The sequence below is a fragment of the Heterodontus francisci genome, chromosome 3, assembly GCF_036365525.1.
Source record: "Heterodontus francisci isolate sHetFra1 chromosome 3, sHetFra1.hap1, whole genome shotgun sequence".
Classification (NCBI taxonomy): Eukaryota; Metazoa; Chordata; class Chondrichthyes; order Heterodontiformes; family Heterodontidae; genus Heterodontus; species Heterodontus francisci.
This window is the reverse complement of record NC_090373.1, coordinates 149066499-149088953: the sequence shown is the minus strand read 5'-3', so window position 1 is coordinate 149088953 and position 22455 is coordinate 149066499. Positions and strand designations below refer to the sequence as shown.

Below are 22455 nucleotides of genomic sequence, written 5' to 3'. Positions count from 1 at the left end.
CTTTGTACAATTTATTTTCTCAAACATTTATATACACTGAACGTACAGACACTTGTTTTATCTCAAGTACAATGAGAAGTGCCATAGAAACTGATACATAGGTACTAATACTGCTTCAACTGAAAGGCAATGCAAAGGCAGAATTGAGCACTTCAAGACTGAACCACTGTATTTTGCTGACTAAGTAATATGATTTACTACAATTCTGCCAATGCTAATTTAAAAAAATCTCCAAATTGTCATGCATTCCAAAAGAAAATTTAAATTCCATAGCGATAACCTTTTCAGATAATGTAGCAATAACTCCACAGTTAAAGAACATACCAAAGAATGGTTAAGATCCTCATATCAAAACAATATGTACAGTAGTATGCAGAGATTAATGGAAAGCAGAGTTAAAAGAAAACAAAGTTTTATACCTCTTGTAAATTATGTTTAGCCAATTTTTACTTTTCCCTTCAGCCTATTTTTGAATAATTGTTTGACGATGCCCTTTCCCCTTGGGCTTCAGTCATAAATTACAAGGGCAAAAATAACTAAGAAAAGTCAACTGAACCATTACTGCTTCAAATTCATCGCTGTTGCATACCACATGCACAGCTTTACTTATACTGGTTCTGAAATTAGACTGTGGAATACTAGCATATGAATGATTAACATGTTTGAAAAAAATTCTAATATTTTTGCAGTTTTAAAAAAAGGCTAAAAAGCAAAATGTGTTTTAGACAAATGTGTTGGTGCTTGTACACTCGCATTCTATGGTATAACTTCTGAGGTTTTCAGGTGACTATTGTGACAACCTTCCTTGTATCCCATGTGTTTACTGTGGAGAGTTAAATACAATATTACATAAAATGTATTAATGAGATTTATTATGCATTGATATACCAGGATACTCAACTGAGGGTAACAAAAGCAAAATACTGCAGATGCTGGAAATCTGAAATAAAAACAAGAAATGCTGGAAATACTCATCAGGTCTGGCAGCACGTTAACTCTGCCTCTCTCCACAGGTGCTGCCAGACCTGATGAGTATTTCCAGCATTTCTTGTTTTTATTACTCAACTGAGGGTTCTGACTGAATAAATAAAAAAAGCTAATTAAATATACTTCAAAAAGATTTTCATAATAGGTTTAGTCAATCGACAGCTTTTAAACTGAAGGCAAACAATCCAAAATCAAGAGCAAGTTGTGGTAAGCACATTTCCTCCAAACAATTTATCATCTTTGCAAAAAGAACAGATCTTTTATGAACTAGCATCATCATGGCACAGCTTCAAAGGCTGCATGCTTGAATACACTTTCCAGTAAAAGGATTCCTTAAGGTAAGTGAATTATTTTATAGTATTACAATTGCCTGGTAAATGTTGAGAAATTTTGTCTTGTGGAACTAGGAGCTGGAATAACAACCCCTTGTCTCTGCAATTCACGCAAAACATCCAGTATAGAGTCCAGTTCTGTTCTGAAATTTTCCAGTTCATGATTTTTAAACTGTGCCAGCTTCTTCCACTTCTCGACTTCCTGAATTTGTTCTGCATCAGCACAGTGCCGAGCCTGCTGAATTAACTATTAGCACATTAAACAAGAAAAAAGTTAACTAAAACCTGATAACTATTAAACAATCACATCATTAATGAAAAGATGACTGAAAGAAACCAATGCTACATAGCAGAAAAGAGCATTAAAAAGTAGAGGTTACAAAGAATATCAACCATATACTCAGTTTTCTATTAATAAATTAGTGCACAAAGGAATGCTTGATTGTGACACCTGTAAAATTAAAAATTATATTGCATAGCACACATAATGTGCATAATTCTGCACATAAGTGTGGGATTAGAAAATAAAAATGTTCCACTGCACTGCACCTGCAGGACCTCCTGGGACTTGCTTGATCGCCTTTCATGAGATAGAGAGGCATTTTTGGCAAAGGACTCCTGAATTGGATACACTGCATTTTGAAGGAAGTGCAGAGATGGGGGCAAAAGAGAGTTGGTAGATGTAGTGACTCCAGCAAAAAAAGTGACACGTTGTGTGGGCGTGATGACCTTTTCTTGTCTTGAGTACATGACAGAAGACTGACCTGCAAATGTCAGCATTTTTTTTTTTAGCTCCTGGGATGTGAGCATCACTAGGAAGGTCAGCATTTACTGACCATGCCTAATTACCCTTGAGAAGGTGATGGTGGTGAGCCACTTTCCTGAACAGCTGCAGTCCATGTGGTATAGGTACACCAACAGTGCTGTTAGAGAGGGAGTTCTGGGATTTTGACCCAGCAACAGTGAAGGAACAGTGACATATTTCCAAGTCAGGATGGTGTGCGACTTGGAGGGGAACTTGCAGGTGGTGGTGTTCCCATGGTCCTGCTGCCCTTGTTCTTCTACATATATATATTGTTACGACCAGGTGAGAAAGTGGTCCAGGGTTCCCTTTTATCCTTCACCTGGTGTTACCATAACAGGGTTAATTTAAACACTCCGTATTTTTAGCTCCCCTTTGGTGAATCTTTGTTCACCGCTTTCCAATTATAAGGCAAAGAAACCAGCACAAACAGGCTTTCTTAGGTTTAAAGAAGAAAAGTTGAAATTTATTTAAACTTGAACTCTAATTCGGTTGACGCCTACGGATACACAATGCGACCACGCTAGCATGCATACACGATAGACACATGCAAATAGAGACAGAAAAGAGAAGAAAAATAAAGTGGAAAAGTCTGAGGCAATATCGGAAGAGTTTGTTACGGTTCTTCGAGCTCACTGTAGAATCCTTGATTGTTGGTAGATCTTGCTTTTTGTTGGGATCCTGTATTCTTCTTAAACCTTGTTCGCTTTGGGAGACTTCTCTCTTGGGGTTCATGTGTCTTCAGCGGATTCAGAAGCTTGTGAGAAAGACATGGGAGCAGACAGGAGAGTTCTTCTCAGTCCAGGAGCAAAAGCCATTGAGTTCAAACTGTTCGTACAATTCAGAAAAAGATAGGTTGCCAAGCAGGTTAGTCATGTGACTAACTAGTCTAACCACGTCTTGGATTGTATCATCTTAGCAGTCTCTGGAATGCTCCTCTGACACATAATACCTGGTGATCAAGGTCCATTCTGGGTTGAATGTGTCAGAGAATGGTCCTTTCTCCTTCCAATCATCTGTTAATATGCAAATATCTTTTCCAGGCACGGCTGATCTGTTTAACAAGTCCCTTCTTCACTCCAGTAACACTTTAATATTAATGTTCATGATAAAATTAATGTGCCTCATTCTTGGCAGGTGGGGGCCTAGCATGACACCTCCACACCCAGGGGAATGAAATGCGACGAGAAAAGTACATTTTACAAAAAGGGTTCAGAGAAAATACACAAAAGAAACATGCATTTCTCTCATTCATTCCCATTCATTCATAAATCCTAAAACTTACCAAAATCGCTACTTTTTTGGCATCCCAATAAACATGAGGTTCTTTTTTGAGGAAGTTTCTCTTCCGCTTGTCCATTTCCATGGCTGCCTAGGGTCTTTGTTCCTGCTGAGATAATTTTGTTGCCCAGGAGAGTCAGTAGTGGACGGGTCAATTCTGAACTCTCCTTCAGTGCTTTGCTGAGTCATGCAAAGGCTTTGACTTTAGGGGGATGGGTGGTTTTCTTTTTTCTGACTGCGGGGTGGATTCTTTGCTAATCTCTCCTTCGTTCTCTGGGACACTCATGCCTGCAGGTATTTGTCAGACACTACTGCACTCACCCTTGGCACTCCGACTTGGTGAGGCATCACCCTCATGGTTTCTGTGCCCCCTAGAGGTCTTTCTTTGTCTCTGCAGGTTCCTGTAAATGCTGTTAGCAACTCTGGTGGGGTGCTTCTAGTGTCTGCATTTACATCAGAGAATGTGGGGTCTAACATTTCAAATTTCTCGGGGTTGGCTGACCAGACAGTAGGGGTTTTCATCCGGGATTTCTCCTTTAATCTGCCCTCATGGCCAATTTTTCCCCTTCTCTTTCTAAACTTTTGTCAGCCTTGTGCCTGCCTGTCCCCTTTGTTCTCGGTGGGGGTCCCTTGCAGTTCACCAGCCCTCTGCTGGAGGGTCCTCCTAACACAAGTACAGGACTTAGGGGGGCAGGTTTCACTGCAGGTTGGGGTTTCCCCTCAACCTGGCACATGTGGCAACTCCTGCAGTACTCCATCACATCTTTGTGGAGTTTTGGCCAGTCAAACTGCTGTCTTATGCGGGCTTTTGCCTTTCGTATACCAGCATGTACAGCCACTATAGTCTCGTGGGCCCTTCTTAATATTTGTCTCCGGTACCTCTGCGGCACCACTAACTGGTGAATTACTGTCCACGCCTTGCTCTCAGGTCTGTGAGGAGAACTCCATTTCCTCATCGGTATCTCATTCTTTAAATAGTAGCAGTCAGGGACTCCCTCTGCTTCACTTTCAGACTGGGCAGCCTGTGCTAACTTTCAAAATACTGGGTCGGCTCACTGAGCTTCAGCTATGGAAAATCTATTTAATTCATTCCCTGGGTCTCCTAACTTTCCAAAGAACCTCTCAGACAGACAGACCTGGTCATCTGCCTGCAGTGCTGATTCAGTCTCCTCTGGGGGGAACTGGTTTGATCATAGCCTGATTCACTACACATTCAGGGAAACTGCAGGGGTCTGTTTCCTGCCACCCCCTTTCTCTCTGACCTTCTGCGGTCTTTCTTTCACTACTGGGGGGGCTACCACCTTCACCCCCACCAGATCAGTACCTACGAGCAGGTCAACCTTGTCCACAGTCAAACTGGGGACAATCCCTACAGACATCAGTCCCAAAACCAGGTCGCACTCTAGGTGCACCTGGTATACAGGTACAGGCATACACTGCCCTTCAATACCATTCACCACCATTCTGGTGTTTACTGCACTCTCTGGGGAAAAGGTCAGGCCTTTTCCCAATAAAAGGGATCTAGTGTCCCTGAGAATTACTATGGGTTTGCTTGCCGCAGTCGAAGGGTAAGGAGTTACTTTCCCTTCAGACACAAAACCCTGATAACTTACAGGAATCCTATTAAATTTTCCTGAACTTGCAGCCGTAAGCTTCCTGGGTCTCACTCTTATTGCAGTTAAAGCCACAGCTTGTTCTGCTGTGCTTTCCATCAGATTTTCTTCTTCACTGAGCGGCTGTGCCTTGATTAACCCTACAGGTTTTCCCTTTAATTTCCAGCAGTCAGCTTTTAAATGCCCTGACTTATTACAATGGAAGCACACAGGTCTCATTCTTGCTCACAGCACATTCCTTTTTGGCTAGAGAAGGGCCCCCTGTGTCTCCTGCTTTCCTTTCTCTCCCAGGACTTCATGGGTTCCTACCACCCTTTTTCCTTTTCTGATTTGTGGGGGTGACTAGGAAAGGTTCTCCACTGGGAAACCAACTTATAAATTAAAGCAAACTCATCGGCCAAAACAGCTGCTTGCCGGGCTCTCTGGACCCGCTGCTCCTCTACATGGATCTTTATAGAGAGTGGGAGAGAGTGTTTAAATTCCTCTAACAGAATTACTTCTGAGATTCTCATAGCTGAGCTGTACTTTAAGAGCGCTCAACCACTGGTCAAAAGCCAGATGCTTACTTCTTTCAAACTCCAGATAAGTTTGATTAGCTTGGTTCTTGAGGGTTCTAAACTTTTGGTGATAGGCTTCGGGTACTAATTCATATGCGCCGAGAACAGCATTTTTTGTCAGTTCATAGGTTGATGAATTCTCATCTGGCAACAAGTGATAAACCTCATTGGCTTTTCCAATTAGCTTGCTTTGTAGTAAAAGGGGCCAGGTCTTAGCTGGCCATTTTAGCTGCTTTGCCAGTTTCTCAAAGGACACAAAAAATGTTTCTACATCTTCCTCATTAAATTTGGAATAGGTTGAGCTCGTTTTAACAATTCTGTACCCAGCCCTGAATTCCTTCTTTGGCCTCCTTGTCTCGAGAGACAATGAGTAAGCACCTGGAGGTGGTCAGTGGTTTGTGAAGCAGCGCCTGGAGTGGCTATAAAGGCCAATTCTAGAGTGACAGACTTCCACAGGCGCTGCAGATAAAATTGGTTGTCGGGGCTGTTACACAGTTGGCTCTCCCCTTGCGCTTCTGTCTTTTTTCCTGCTAACAGCTAAGTCTCTTCGACTTGCCACTCTTTAGCCCCGCCTTTATGGCTGTCCGCCAGCTCTGGCAATCACTGGCAACTGACTCCCACAACTTGTGATCAATGTCACAGGACTTCATGTCGCGTTTGCAGATTTCTTTAAAGAGAAGACATGGACGGCCGGTGGGTCTGATACCAGTGACGAGCTCGCTGTACAATGTGTCATTGGGGATCCTGCCATCTTCCATGCGGCTCACATGGCCAAGCCATCTTAAGCGCCGCTGGCTCAGTAAGGTGTATATGCTGGGGATGTTGGCCGCTTCGAGGACTTCTGTGTTGGAGATACGGTCCTGCCACCTGATGCCAAGGATTCTCCGGAGGCAGCGAAGATGGAATGAATTGAGACGTCGCTCTTGGCTGACATACGTTGTCCAGGCCTCGCTGCCGTAGAGCAAGGTACTGAGGACACAGGCTTGATACACTCGGAATTTTTGTGTTCCGTGTCAGTATCTTTTCTATCAATACCCTGTCTGGGTCTGCTTCTAATCCTGTTTCTGCTTATTCAGATTCAAGGGAAAAATGGATGGCCACTGGTCTTAAGAGTTCAGACTTCCTAGCCTTGCCATGTACAGTGATCCCACACTGCTCAGCCATTTTCCTCAACTCCTCCATAGACACTGCTTTTAACTTATCCCAAATTACTTCATTCTGGCTTGGGCAGCTACTAGCTTCAGTTGCAGTCATGTTAGTATTCAAGCAAACACAACCACAAGAAAACCTGCATTGAAATCTTACTCTTTTTTGATTGGGAACAATTTGGCTTCCCACTTCCAATTTCCCTCATTTATCTGTGGGTCAATTCCAGATGCTGGCACCCAAATTTCTGATATGACCAGGTGAGAAAGAGGTTTTGGGTTCCCTCTCAGCCATCACCTGGTCTTGCTGTAACAGGGTTTAATTTTAAACACACCACATTTTAGCTCCCCCTTGGTGAATCCTTGTTCACCGCTTACCAATTATAAGGCACAGAAACCAGCACAAACAGGCTTTCTTAGGTTTAAAGAAGAAAAGCTGAAATTTATTAAACTTGAACTTAAACTCTAATTCGGTTGACGCCTACGGATACACGACGTGCCCACACTAGCATGCATACGCGATACACACATGCAAATAGACAGAGAAAAGAGCAGAGAAAAAATAAACTGGAAAAGTTTGAGGCAATATTTGAAGAGTTTGTGTTATGGTTCTTCAGGCTCACTGTAGGGTCCTTGATTGTCAGTAGATCTTGCTTTTCATTGGGGTCCAGTATTCTTTTTAAACCTTGTTCGCTGTAGGAGACTTTTCTCTCTTGGGGTTCATGTGCCTTCAGTGGATTCAGAGGCTTGTGAGAAAGACATGGGAGCAGATAGGAGATATCTTCTCAGTCCAGGAGCAAAAGTCTTTGAGTTCAAACTGTTTGTACAATTCAGAAAAAAACAGGTTGTCAAGCAGGTTAGTCATGTGACTAACTGTTCTGACCAGGTCTTGGATTGTATCACCTTAGCAGTCTCTGGAATAATCCTCTGACACACAATACCTGGTGATCAAGGTCCATTGTGGGTTGAATGTGTCAGGGAATGGTCCTTTCTCCTTCCAATCATCGTCTGTTAATATGCAAATGTCATTTCCAGCCAAGGTTGATCTGTTTAACAAGTCCTTTCTTCACTCCAGTAACACTTTAATATCAATGTTCATGACAAAATTAATGTGCCTCACTCTTGGCAGGTGAGGGCCTAGCATGACAAAATAGATATATATATACAGTACCTGCTGGAATTCTTGCTCTCTCTGAGCATACTTGAGCTCCATCTTCTGAATCTTCCTTTCCAGGGCCAAGAAGTGCCTCATCTCTGGACTGTGATTCTCTTTGGCTTCCCTAAGTTCTTCTAAAAGCTTGGCCATCTAAGAGTTAACATTTAATTATATACAACTCACAATTCATTTTTACAAAAAAGTATATATTATAAAATGCATGAACATATGATTCTGCCAACAGCGAAGGAAAGATACACATTGATATAATGTCTTACCAGAAACATCAAAGTTCTTCATATAAGATGGATTTAGCGCACTAATCACTACGCAGGCAAATGTAGCAGTTGTTCAGTTGTTTTTGTGCACACCAGCACCAATAAACATATCAGATTTAGCAACAAGTAATGAGTCAGATTTAGTTAACTGCCTAATGGTGTGTGAACATTTTTTTTTAATAGTGATCATATGATCAAGTTCAATGTAGTGTTTGAAGGGCAAAAATGCAAAACAGTTACTAAGATTCTACATTTAGGTAAGCCTGACTTCAATGTCATGGGACAGAGATCATCCACAGTAAACAGGGCAAATCTGTTAATGGGTACAAAGATCAAAGATCAGTGGGTGGTATTCAAAAAAGAATTTGTGATATAGAAGCAGTTTATACCCCTAAGGGGTAAGAGCTCTACTTAGCAAAAAAAAACCATTCATAACATGACTAAATTGGTAAGAGAAAACACAAAACTAAAAGAAAAGTATACAAAAATGCAAAAAATAGCACAAATCCTGACAAATGGGAGAGGTACAAAGAATGGCAAAGATGTCAAAACAGATAGCAAGAGCTATAAAAAGGAAATAGGAAAACTTGCAAAGGATGTCAAAATCAACACAAAATTTTTACAATTATAATAGGATAAAGAGGGTGATCAGGAACAATAATAACTGATATATTGTCAATGAAAATAAGGAAATGGCAGATATGGTGAGTAATTACTTTTTGTCAGTACTTACAGTAGAGGAAGAAGTCAGCATGCCAGACATTCTATAGGAAACTAATACTGAATCAGGCACAGGGAATCACCAAAATGCACGTAAGCAAAATAACAGTAATGAAGTAAATAATGGCACGAATGAATAACAAATCCCCAGGACCCAGATGATTTCCATCCCAGGGTTTTAAAGGAAGTTGGTGAGAACACTGCAGGTGCACCAGTTATAATCTTCCAAAGTTCCCTCAATTAGGAATCGTTCCTTTAGATGGGAAAATTTTGCACGTCACTCCGCTATTTAAGAAAGCTGGGGGGGGGGGGGGGTGCGGGAACCAGGGAACAATACACCAGTTAGCCTAACATCTGTTGTCAGGAAATTACTAGAGTCTACAATTATAGATAGAATGACTGAACGACTTAGATGATGGAATAGAAAGCCACATATCCAGGTTTGCTGATGATACAAAGATAGGTGCCATTGTAAGCACTGTAGATGGAAGCATAAAATTAAAAAGAAACACTGACAGATTAAGTAATGGGCAAAACTGTGGAAAATGGATTTCAATGTAGGCAAATGTGAGGTCATCCATAATAAAAACAAGAAACGCTGGAAATACTCAGCAGATCCGGCAGCATCTGTGTAGAGAGAAGCAGAGTCAACTTTTCAGGTCAGAGACCCTTCTTCAAAACTGGCAAATATTAGAAATGTAAAATGTTTTAAGCAAGTAAAGCGGGGGGTGGGGCAAGTGATACCAAAGGTGAAGGTGTTGATGGGACAAGGTCACAGAGAATAACTGAACAGAAGGTCATGGAACAAAGGCGAACGGTATGTTACTGGTGTGCTGAAAGACAAAGCGTTAGTACAGATAGGGTGTGAATGACTGTAAAGCACAGAGGACTCCAAGCACAAGCATAAAAAAAACACATTAAAAAAACCAAAACAGTGAATAAGCACAGTGGAAACAAACTGAAAAACCTAAAATAAAATAAAAAAGGAAAACAAAAAAATGAAAAATTAACTAAACATAAAAAGGGGGACCCGTCATGCTCAGAAATTATTGAACTCAATGTTCGGTCCGACAGGCTGTAGAGTGCCTAATCGGTAAATGAGGTGCTGCTCCTCGAGCTTGCGTTGATGTTCATTGGAACACTGCAGCAATCCCAGGACAGAGATCTGAGCATGAGAGCAGGGGGGAGTGTTGAAATGGCCAGCAACCAGAAGCTCGGGGTCATGCTTACGGACTGAGCGGAGGTGTTCCGCAAAACGTTCACCCAGTCTGCGTTTCGTCACCCCAGTGTAAAGGAGACCACATTGTCAGCAGCGATTACAGTATACTAAATTGAAAGTAGTACAAGTAAATCGCTGCGTCACCTGAAAGGAGTGTTTGGAGCTTGAGATAGTGAGGAGAGAGCAGGTAAATGGGCAGGTATTACAGCTCCTGCGATTGCAGGGGAAGGTGCCGTGGGAAGGGGACGAGGTGGTGGGGGTATGGAGGAGTGGACGAGGGTCATTACCTCCGCGACACCCTCGTCCCAATGAACATCAACGCAAGCTCGAGGAGCAGCACCTCATTTACCGATTAGGCACACTACAGCCTGTCGGACCGAACATTGAGTTCAATAATTTCTGAGCATGACGGGTCCCCCTTTTTATGTTTAGTTAATTTTTCATTTTTTTGTTTTCCTTTTTTATTTTATTTTAGGTTTTTCAGTTTGTTTAGTTTGTTTCCACTGTGCTTATCCACTGTTTTGTTTTTTTTTAAAATGTGTTTTTTTTATGCTTGTGCTTGGAGTCCTCTGTCCTTTACAGTCATTCACACCCTATCTGTACTAACGCTTTGTCTTTCAGCACACCATTAACATATCGTTCGCCTTTGTTCCATGACCTTCTGTTCAGTTATTCTCTGTGACCTTGTCCCATCAACACCTTCACCTTTGGTATCACTTGCCCCACCCCCCGCTTTACTTGCTTGAAACCTTTTACATTTCTAATATTTGCCAGTTCTGAAGAAGGGTCTCTGACCTGAAAAGTTGACTCTGCTTCTCTCTACACAGATGCTGCCGGATCTGCTGAGTATTTCCAGCGTTTCTTGTTTTTATTTCAGATTTCCAGCATCTGCAGTATTTTGCTTTTATTTATGCGAGGTCATCCACTTTGGACCTAAAAAAAAACCAAGAGAGTAATTTCTAAATGGTGAAAAGTTAGAAACAGTAGAGGTCCAGAGAGACTAGGGGGCCCAGGTATATGGATTAAAATATTAATCACAGGTACAGAAATAATCAAAAGAGCTAATGGAATGCTGGCCTTTATATCTAGAGGACTAGAATACAAGGAGGTAGAAGTCATGCTATTGCTATACAAATCTCTGGTTAGACTACACCTGGAAAACAGTGAGCAGTTTTGCACACCACAGCTTAGGAAAGTTATCGTGGCCTTGGAGGAGTACAGTGTAGATTTACCAGGATGATATCTGGACTCCAATGGTTAAACTGAGCAGAGATTACACAAACTAGGTTTTATTCCCTGAAATTTAGAAGGCCCAGGAGTGATGTGGTTGATGTTTTCAAGATATTAAAGAGAACAGATAGGTTAGGGAGTTTAGGACTAGGGGACAGTCTGAAAATTAGAACCAGACCTTTCAGCAGTGAAATTAGGAAACACTTCCTAATGGAGAAGAAGTTTGGAACTCTCTTCCGCAAATGGTAATTGATGCTAGATCAATTGTTAATTTTAAATCTGAGATTGATAGATTTTTGTTAATTAAAAGTACTCGGGTATATGGGGCAAAAGTGGGTATATGGAGTTAGCTTGCAGATCAGCCATGATCTCACTAAATGATGGAACAGATTCGAGAGGCTAAATGGCCTACTCCTGATCTTATGATGCTAAATTAATCTAATTTTGGAAGTTTTCATTAAGAGAGGAACGTTAGTCAGTGAGTGCGCTTGTTAGTAAAAATGTTTATGAACAGGCACTGTGTGCATCACTGGTGAAAACATTCTTTTGAAACAGAAATGCAATCTTGTCATGGAACAACTGGCACAGTGGTTTCTCTTTCAATACATTAAATACACTACTAGACCGCTTTATTGAAAAGTGAAATTCCTATTAACTTGGCAAATTAGAACATGGATTACCAATTTCCTTAGCTATAACAATTCTTAGTGTAACATTGAATTGAATGAACTCCAAATGGGATTTGAATGAGTTCAGGAACATTGTTGGAACAAAGAAGCTGCTTCTCTCTGACAATATAGATTCTCTGCCCACATATATTTGAAAAAATATCCAAGATGGTAGCTATTCCTTTACAATTTTTTAAATGCAAGGCAAAAGGTATGCATTCATAAACAATTGGAGAAACTCTTATGTCAAGCAATTAGTTGAGGGTTCTGTTTCCAGGTGTAAATGGAATTGTACACTGCTAAAGCTTTTTGAGATCTTGTTAATCTTGGGGTGAAACTCCTCAGCCCTTGTGGCACAATCTTGCCATAACTGCAGTGTGAAGGCTTGAACCTGGATACACTGGCCTGCACTGAGTGTTTCTCCTCACCCTTACAAGACGACTGGCATGGGGGTAGGGTTAGGGACCATGGTTTCACAGAACACATGGTCACTAGGCCACCACCTGCCAAGAATGATGCACATTAATTTTGCCATAAAGATTGATTTTTAACTGTTGTTGGAGCGAAGAAATGACTTGTTAACCAGATCAGCCGTGGCTGGAAAAAAACATTTACATACTAACAGACATCGAAGGTGAGGAAGCGCATTCTAGGGCCTGCTAAGGAGGATACAATCCACAAGGGCCAGGACTGGTTAGACCAGCTGGTCACATGACTAACTGGCTGTTCCAGGGTTTTCTTTCGAACTAGCCACAGAGTGTTTGAACTCAAAGACTGTTTGCTCCTGGACTGAGAAGATCTCTCCTGTCTGCTCCCATCTCTTCCCTCACAAGCCTCTGAATCCACTGAAGACACATGATCCCCAAGAGAGAAAAGTCTCCTACAGCGAACAAGGTTTAAGAAGAATACTGGGCCCCAACGAAAAGCAAGAACTACCTACAATCAAGGACCCTACAGTGAGCCCGAAGAACCGTAACAAAAACTCTTCAGATATTGCCTCAAACTTTTCACTTTATTTTTTCTTCTCTTTTCTGTCTCTATTTGCATGCGTGCATCACGTATGCATGCTAGCATGGCCGCGTTGTATATCCGTAGACGTCAACCAAATTAGAGTTTAAGTTTAATAAGTTTCACCTTACTTCTTTAGACCTAAGAAAACCTGTTTGTGCTGGTTTCTGTGCCTTACAATTGGATAGCGGTGAACAAGGATTCACCAAGGGGGAGCTAAAAATATGGTGTGTTTAAAATTAAACCCTGTTATGGTAAGACCAGGTGAAGGCTGAGAGGAACCCCTAGACACCTTTCTCACCTGATCGTAAGAACATGTATAGTGCAGTGATTTGAGAATTTGAATGCAGTTAAAGAAATATGGAAATAAAAAGTTTGCATTAGTAAAAGTGATCATGAAGCTGCCGGATTGTCATGAAAATACACAGGTTCACTAATGCCCCTCTTGCAAGTTAACCCATCACCCTTACCGTGTCTAGCCTTCATATGATTCCTGTCTCACACTAACATGGCTGACTCTTAGTTGCCCTCTGAAGTGGCCTAGCAAACCATTCAGTTATATCAAACTATTATCAAAATCCTCAAACTCCATATTTAATAGCATTGTGGCAGCACTTTCAACATCTGGACTGCAGCTGTTCAAGAAGGCAGTCTACCACCGCCCCCTTAGGGCAACTTAGGATGGTCGATAAATGACAGTCGTGCCAGTGACGTACAGATTCTGTAATGAATTATAAAAAAAAACGAGGGCTGACAGATTTCTAAAGGCTGGTGCACTGAGAAGAAAGAGATGGGATGGCAAATCTAGAGCCCAGCTTAGGGCTACAGGCCAGAATTGTGTCTTGGAGCCCTGAGGATCTCAAGTTTATGAATTTTTTCCATTATTTTATGTGGCTGCTAGATGCAAAATTTAGGATTTCATGAGGGGCTACTATAACTGTCAAGCTGGAAACTAGCAGGATACTAATCTGTCCAGCCAGGAGTCTCCAATGGAAGCCTGGTCAATATTAATGGACAAGCCTCATTTATATCCCGCCAGCCAGCTGCCTGCCTGCAAGATTCCCAGGCACTCAAGCATGTCATAAGTGCGGGCGCTGGAGGAGGGGGTGGGGCGGGGTAGTGGTGGCTGCTTGGGTCTTAGGTTGGAAGGTGGCAGAAACAACGCTGCAGAGATCTAGATTTTCCTAGTGACATGGAGGAATACTCCCGCTTTAGTCGGTGACAGTATGCTGCCAACACCCAGGTCTATTCCTTTGGTACAGTCATAGAGTCATACAGCACAGAAACAGGCCCTGCGGCCCATTGTGTCTGTGCCGGCCATCAAGCACCTACATATTCTAATCCCATTTTCCAGCACTTAGCCCGTAGCCTTGTATGCTATGGCATTTCAAGTGCTCATCTAAATACTTCTTAAATGCCTCTAGAACCTCTTCAGGCAGTGCGTTCCAGATTCCAATGCCTGCCCCTTACCTTAAATCTATGCCCCCTGGTTAATGATCTTTCCGCTAAGGGAAAAAGTTTCTTCCTATCTAATCTATCAATGCCCCTCATAATCTTGTATACCTCAATCATGTCCGCCCTCAGCCTTCTCTGCTCTAAGGAAATCAACCCTAGCCTTTTCAATCTCCCTTCATGGCTGAAACGCTCCAGCCCAGGCAACATCCTGGTGAATCTCTTCTCCAGTGCAATCACATCCTTCCTATAGTGTGGTGCCCAGAACTGTACACAGTACTCCAGCTGTGGCCTAACTAGCGTTTTATACAGCTCCATCATAACCTCCCTGCTCTTACATTCTATGCCTTGGCTAATAAAGGCAAGTATCCCATATGCCTTCCTAACCACCTTATCTACCTGTGCTGCTGCCTTCAGTGATCTATGGACAAGTACACCAAGGTGCCTCTGACCTTTTGTACTTCCTAGGGTCCTACCATCCATTGTATATTCCCTTACCTCGTTAGTCCTCCCAAAATGCATCACCTCACACTTTATTTAGAGATACAGCACTGAAACAGGCCCTCCGGCCCACCGAGTCTGTGCCGACCATCAACCACCCATTTATACTAATCCTACACCAATTCCATATTCCTACCACATCCCCACCTGTCCCTATATTTCCCTACCACCTACCTATACTAGGGACAATATATAATGGCCAATTTACCTATCAACCTGCAAGTCTTTGGCATGTGGGAGGAAAGTGAAGCACCCGGAGGAAACCCACGCAGACACAGGGAGAACTTGCAAACTCCACACAGGCAGTACCCAGAATTGAACCCGGGTCTCTGGAGCTGTGAGGCTGCGGTGCTAACCACTGCGCCACTGTGCCGCTCAACTTCTCAGGATTAAATTCCATTTGCCACTGCTCTGCCCATCTTACCAGCCCATCTATATCATCCTGTAATCTATGACTTTCCTTCTCACTATTTACGACACCCCCAATTTTCGTGTCATCTGCGAACTTACTGATCATACCTCCTATATTCACGTCTAAATCATTAATGTACACAACAATCTCTGTACATAAGATTACCTGCCTGACACAATTTCTTCAAATCAATCATCAGGAATACTAAAGCTATCGTTTTCCGATCCAACCGTTGCTACTGCCTTCATCTCCTTGTTTGGTTGGTTACATTTGTAGGAGAGACCACCGTATACTCCTTGTGGAAACGAAGTTCCATCTTCACACTGCGGACACTCTCCATTGTGTTGTGTGGCACTACCACCATGCTAAATGAGATAGACTCAAAGATCCAGCAGCTGAAACTGGGCATCCATGAGGCACTGTGGACCATCTGCAGCAGAATTGTATTCAACCACAATCTGTAACCTCATGGCCTGCCATATTCCTCACTCTGCCATTACTATCAAGATGGGATCAACCCTGGTTCAATGAGGAGTGTAGGAGAGCATGCCAGAAGCAACACCAAGCATACCTAAAAATGAGGCACCAACCTGGTGAAGCTACAATGCAGGACAGCATGCATGTTAAAAAGTGGAAGTAGCATGTAATGGACAGAGCTAAGTGATCCTACAACCAATGGGACAGATCAAAGCTCTGCAGTCCTGCCACATCTAGTCATGCATGGTGGTGGACAATTAAACAACTAATTGGAGGAGGCGGCTCCACAAATATTCCCATCCTCAACAATGGCAGAGACCAGCAGGTCAGTGCAGAAGACAAGGCTGAAGCATTCGCTACCATTTTCAGCCAGAAGTGCCGAGTGGATGATCCATTTCAGCCTCTTCCTGAGGACTCCACCATCATAGATGCCAGTCTTCAACCAATTCGATTCACTCCTTGTGATATCAAGAAACGGCTGAAAGCACAAGATACAGTAAAGGATATGGGCCCAGACAATATCTCGGCTGTAGTATTGAAGACTTGTGCTCCAGAACTTGCTGCACCCTTAGCCAAGCTGTTCCAGTACAGCTACAACACTGGCATCTACTTGACAATGTGGAAAACTGCCCGTGTATACCGGTCCACAAAAAGCAGGACAAATCTAATTCGGCCAATTCCACCCTATCAGTCCACTCTCAATCATCAGCAAAGTGACGAAAGGTGTCATCGACAGTACTATCAAGTGACACTTACTTATCAATAACCTGCTTACCGATGCTTAGTTTGGAGTCTGCTCCAGACCTCATTATAGACTTGGTCCAAACGTGGACACAAGAATTGAATCCCAGGGGTGAGGATAACTGCCCCTAACATGACAGCAGCATTTGACCGAATGTGGCATCAAGGAGCCCTGGCAAAATTGAAGTCAATGGGAATTGGGAGAGTCATACCTCACACAAAGGAAGATGGTTGTAATTGCCGGAGGTCAATCATTTCAGCTTCAGGGCATCACTGCAGGAGTTGCTCAGGGGTATATCTTAGGTCCGACTATCTTCAGCTACTTTATCAATGACCTACCCTCCAACTAAAGGTCAGAAGTGGGGATGTTTGCTGACGATTACACAGTGTTCAGTATCATTCACAAATCCTCAGATGCTGAAGCATTCTGCCTGCATGCAGCAAGATCTGGTCAACATTCAGCTTGGGCTGATAAGTGGCAAGTATCATTCACACCACAGAGTGCCAAGCAATGACCATTTCCAACAAGAGAGAATCTAACCATCTCGCCCTGATATTCAACACCTTTACCATTGCTGAATCCTCCACCATCAATATCCTGGAGGATTACCATTGACCAAAAACATAACTGGACCAGCCATACAAGTACTATGGATACAAAAGTAGTTCAGAGACTGGAACGTGTGCGACAAGTAACTCATCTCCTGACTCCACAAAACCTGTCCACCATGTACAAGGCACAAGTCAGGATGAGTGCAGCCCAACAACACTCTGGAAGCTTGACACCATCCAAGACAAAGCAGCCTGTCTGATCGGCACTACATCCATCACCTTAAACATTCACTCCCTCTACCTGTACAGTAGCAACTGTACCTACTACAAGATGCACTGCAACAACTTGCCAAGGCTCCTTCGACAGTACCTACCAAACCTGTGATCTCTACCACTTAGAAGGAGAAGGCCAGCAGGCGCATGGGAAGACCGCTACCTACAGGTTCCTCTCCAAGTCACACACCATCCTGACTTGGAACTATATCGCTGTTCCTTCGGAAACAAAATCCTGGAACACCTTCCCTAACAGCACTGTGGGTGTACCTACCCTACATGGACTGCAGCGGTTCAAGAAAGCAGCTTATCCACCACCTTATCAGGGCAATTAGGGCTGGGCAATCAGTGCTTTCCTTGCCAGCGATGTTCACATCCCAAGAACAAAGAGAAAAAAAAATATTGGTGGTGCAGCTTTCAACTATGCTCTCAGGACCTCACTCCCGAAATATACCTCTATACCTCCCTTCCCAAATCTTCAGAAACCCTCTCAACCTTAATCTCTTCAACTAAGCTTTTGACCAATTGTCCTTCAAAGGAGTTGTTTATCCTCCTCTGTAGATGTTGCAGATTGTTTGACAATAAAGGAACTATGGAAGTTGAAGTTTTATTGTGACTGATTGTATTCTTTGTTATTCTGCATAATTACATCTGTAACAGTGAAATTCATTGCATGTGGACGCTAAACATAGGAAGGGAAAGATGTGCACAATCATGTTGAGCTAGATCGCTGCTGTTGGTGATCCATTCCTTTTCTCTGGATGTTTCTATTACCTCTCTCTTTGAGAAGTGAACACACAAAATGACAGACACGTGCAGAAAGAGAGAAATAAGTGCACGTATGCTTTCTTTTGTTTATGCTTACAATGTCAGAAGAGATCAGTTGGTAATATATTTAAAATGCTCTGGCGCTACACATGGATTCAATGGGCCGAACCGTCTCCTGCGCTGATATAACTCTACAATTTGTTAGAAATGAAAAACAATTTCAAACTGCTGCTGGACTCTGAATGGTATTTCTAACCTCTAGTCTGAAAGTGACAAACACACTTGAAGGCAGATTTTCCTCTATGGATATTCAGTGTGCATCACGTGGGAACAGCTTTTTCAGGCACCTTTTCCTGCAGCATTGACTAATTAAATTCACTGGAATATGAGGCAGGGAATGTGTCTTCCTGCCTCAAAGTACAAATTACTTGGCCTTTGCCGACTGCAGGTGCAAGCCCAGTTATGCATATTGGAAAAGCCCTAGGAAATGCTGGGGCGGTGCAATGGGGGTGACACAAAGACGTCTGCCCCTTTTCCTCTCCCCAGTATCTAGGGATTGCCCATTCCCTAGAGTCAGGGCAGAAGAATATTTAACCTTCAATCTCCAGAGTTCCCCATCAAACAGCCATTAAACTCAGAATGGTAGAAATCTTAATAATTATACTTTCATGGTCTTAAAGAGGCACAGATCCACTTAAAATATATTATACTTTACAGGATAGTGCATCATCCAACTGACCATGAGCAATGGAGATCCAATAGTTTTAAATAAACATTGTACGCTGTTATGACCCGGTGAGATAGAATTCTAGGGTTCCCTTTCAGCCTTCACCTGGTCTTACCGTAATAGGGCTTAATTTTAAACACAATGTTTTTAGCACCCCCTTGGTGAATCCTTGTTCACTGCTTTCCAATTACAAGGCAAAGAAACCAGCACAAACGGGCTTTTCTTTAAACCCAAGAAGAAAAGTTGAAATTTATTAAACTTTAACTCTAATTCGGTTAATGCCCACACTAGCATGCAAACGCGATACACACATGCAAATAGAGACAGAAAAGAGCAGAAGAAAAATAAAGTGGAAAGGTTTGAGGCAATATCTGAAGAGTTTTTGTGATGGTTCTTTGCTCACTGTAGAGTGCTTGATTGCAGGTAGCTCTTGCTTTATGTTGGGGCCCAGTATTCTTCTTAAACCTGGTTTGCTGTAGCAGACTCTCTCTCTTGGGGTTCATGTGTCTTCAGTGAATTTGGAGTTTAGTGAGAAAGAGAAAGGAGCAGGCAGATAGGAGAGGCTGTGGCGAGCCAGCCAGGAGAGATATTTTCAGTCCAGGAGCATTCTGCTTTCTGCCCAAACTGTTAGTACAAATTCAAAAAACTCAGGTTGCTCAGGAGGTTAGTCATGTGACTAGCTGGTTTGCCCATGTCCATTTGTGTATTCGGCCACCTTAGCAGTCAACCTGGAATGCGAGCTGCCCCACCTTCAACGTCTGGTGATCAAAAGTCCATTGTGGGTTGAATGCGCCATGGAATAGCTGCTTTGTCCTTCCAAACACTGTCTGTTAATATGCAAATGTCTTTTCCAGCTACGGCTGATCTGTTTAACAAGTCCTTTCTTCACTCCAGTAACAGTTCAAAATCAATGTTCATGACAAAATTAATGAGCCTCATTCTTGGCAGGTGGGGGCCTAGCATGACAATGCAAACATGTGAAATGCACTCTTCCTACTCAAATAAAAACACTACAAGACCAGTGTTTTTTTGGTAACAGTTCAAATCTGCATCATTTGGTTTACTGCAATGAATTGCCTGTGCTCCCTGCAAAATCAGAATGCAATAAATTTTTCAATTTACAAACTTGAGAAAAAACAGCAAATCAAATTCTCGGCTTGTGCATCAATAGCAAATGTGGAATGTAGTATTCTGTAATGCTCAAGTGTATAATTGGGCAATAAATACTTGCTTAGTTCCTTAATCAAAATTCTCATGGATCAGTGTACGGGATTGTTAAATTTCCCGGAATTTCTTTTGATAATTCCATGTTATTGGATGTTACTTTAGGTATTGTAGAAGTTTTACCAATATCTTTTAACTCGATCTTAACCAAACAAACACCTGTATCCATAACCCTTGTTTATATAGACCAACTCTTATAACTGTCATGCAGACCCCCACCTGCCAAACATGAAGCATACTAATTCTGCCACATGGACGTTAAATTTCAAATTGTTGTTGAAGTGAAGAAAGAACTTGCTTTTAAAAAAAATTGCCAGATCTTGGCTGGAAAAACATTTGCATATTAACAGACAGTGTTTGCAAAGGACAAAGGACCATTCCCTGACACATTCAACCAACAATGGACTTTTGACCACCAGATGTTGAAGGTGGGGGAGCTCGCATTCCAGGTTGATTGCTAAGATGGCCGAATACACAAACGGACATGGTCAAACCAGCTAGTCACATGACTAACCTGAGTTTTTTGAATTTGTACTAACAGATTGGGCAGAAAGCAGAATGCTCCTGGACTGAAGATCTCTCCTGGCTGGCTGCTCCCATCTCTTTCTCACGGAACTCCAAATCCACTGAAGACACATGAACCCCAAGAGAGAAAAGTCTCCTACAGTGAACAACGTTTTAAGAATACTGGGCCCCAACGAAAAGCAAGATCTACCTACAATAAAGGACACTACAGTGAGCTCTAAGAACTGTAACACAAAAAACCTCCTCAGATATTGCCTCAAACGTTTCCACTTTATTTCTTCTCTTTCTGTCTCTATCTGCATGCGTGTATCGCTAGCGTGGGTGCGTCATGTATCCATAGGCCTTAACCGAATGAGAGCTTAAGTTTAATAAATTTCAACTTTTCTTCTTTAAACCTAAGAAAGCCTGTGTGTGCTGGCTTCTTTGCCTTATAATTGGAAAGTGGTGAACAAGGATTCACCGAGGAGGAGCTAAAAACACAGTGTGTTTAAAATTAAACCCTGCAACGGTAAGACCAGGTGAAGGCTGAAAGGGAACCCCAGACCTCTTTCTTACCGGGTTGTAACAATAACTCTCATCCTTCTCCATTTATATGGTTATTTGATATCTTTTAATGTCAGTGAGAGGTTCCAGAACTTTTATAAATGTGACCATCGCCTCCAAAACACTTTTACCATTCAGACATCTTGGACAAATATATCAGGTTCTCCTGTTCTGTGCCAATTTTCCCAGTTGCTGCGCCAATGATTTTTACTTTTACAATAGTACATTTTAACCATTGCTGTTGTCATATATGTGACAAGCCATGTTGCTCTGTCTCCCTAGTTTTTTGGTTGTTCTTGCAATCTTCCTGAAAATGTCCTAAAATATGATTTTTTTTGGCATTGATATATTTGAGATTTTAAATACAAGATATTGTTTTAATCCCAACATATTCATGCCATCTGTTATGAAAACAGTGGGCTAGATTTTACAGTCCCCTCGGACTGGCCGGGGGCCAGAAAATGCCTCTGGGAGCTTGACGCCGGGAAGGCCTGGCCCGACGTTGCCGCTGGTGGCGAGGCCTCATGGCGGCCCCCTGGCTGTTCGGCGACGGGAGCCAAATTTACATATTTAAAACAATGCAAACGAAGGAATTAATTACTTACCCACACCCGCCATCCGTTCCGCTTCAATATTGGTGCCGGTGGCTGGCACTCTCGTATTGTCGGATCTCCGTCTGGAGATCTGAGGCGTAACACTGGTGGGGAGGGGGGAGCAGGTAAGTTTCTCTGTGCGGGGTGGGGGGTGGGGGAGAAGAGAGGTGTCAGAGTGATTTGATTGGTGTAGGGGATGGTGGGAAGGGGTAAAGGTTAAAGTTGGTGAACTTTGGTGGGGAGGTGAGGAGGAAGGTCAGGTGCACTAGGTAAGTGTTTTGTAAGGGACAGGGGGAAAAACAGGTCAGGTACTTAATTCTATGGTTATTGGGAGGGTGGAAGAGGGTCAGGATCAAGTTATTTATTTTTTTTATAACAAATGTCCCTTTAAATGGCAATGTAGGGCTCGAAGCCCTTTAGAAATGGCATCAGCGCTTGCGCAGTGGCACCCGACGCTATTGCTGGGGATGGACAGCCCACCCCCTCCACGTCATTTGGGGGGGGGGGGGGGGGGTGATCCGCCCCAGCCATTTAAATAAGCCACTGCACTGAATAGCGCAGCAGCTCCGTGAGGTGCGATCCACCCTTTTGAAGCTCGCCACCATTGAGCTTGTAAAATCCAGACCAGTAAGTGCAAAAAGAAACACAGAATTGAACAATCTGTTAAAATT

The 22455-nt window shown here is 42.7% G+C and overlaps 1 protein-coding gene across 1 annotated transcript in view; it reads right to left on the bottom strand.

The window, feature by feature from the left end:
• Positions 1-22455, bottom strand: part of cep162 (centrosomal protein 162) — a 196931-nt gene continuing 174476 nt past the window's right edge. Inside the window, exons 26-27 of the mRNA XM_068026864.1 lie at positions 7889-8023; positions 1-1566 (exon numbers count right to left, since the gene is read on the bottom strand). Of these exons, the coding sequence (XP_067882965.1) occupies positions 1348-1566; positions 7889-8023 (354 nt within the window). The 3' untranslated portion in view covers positions 1-1347. The remainder of the gene's footprint in view (positions 1567-7888; positions 8024-22455) is intronic.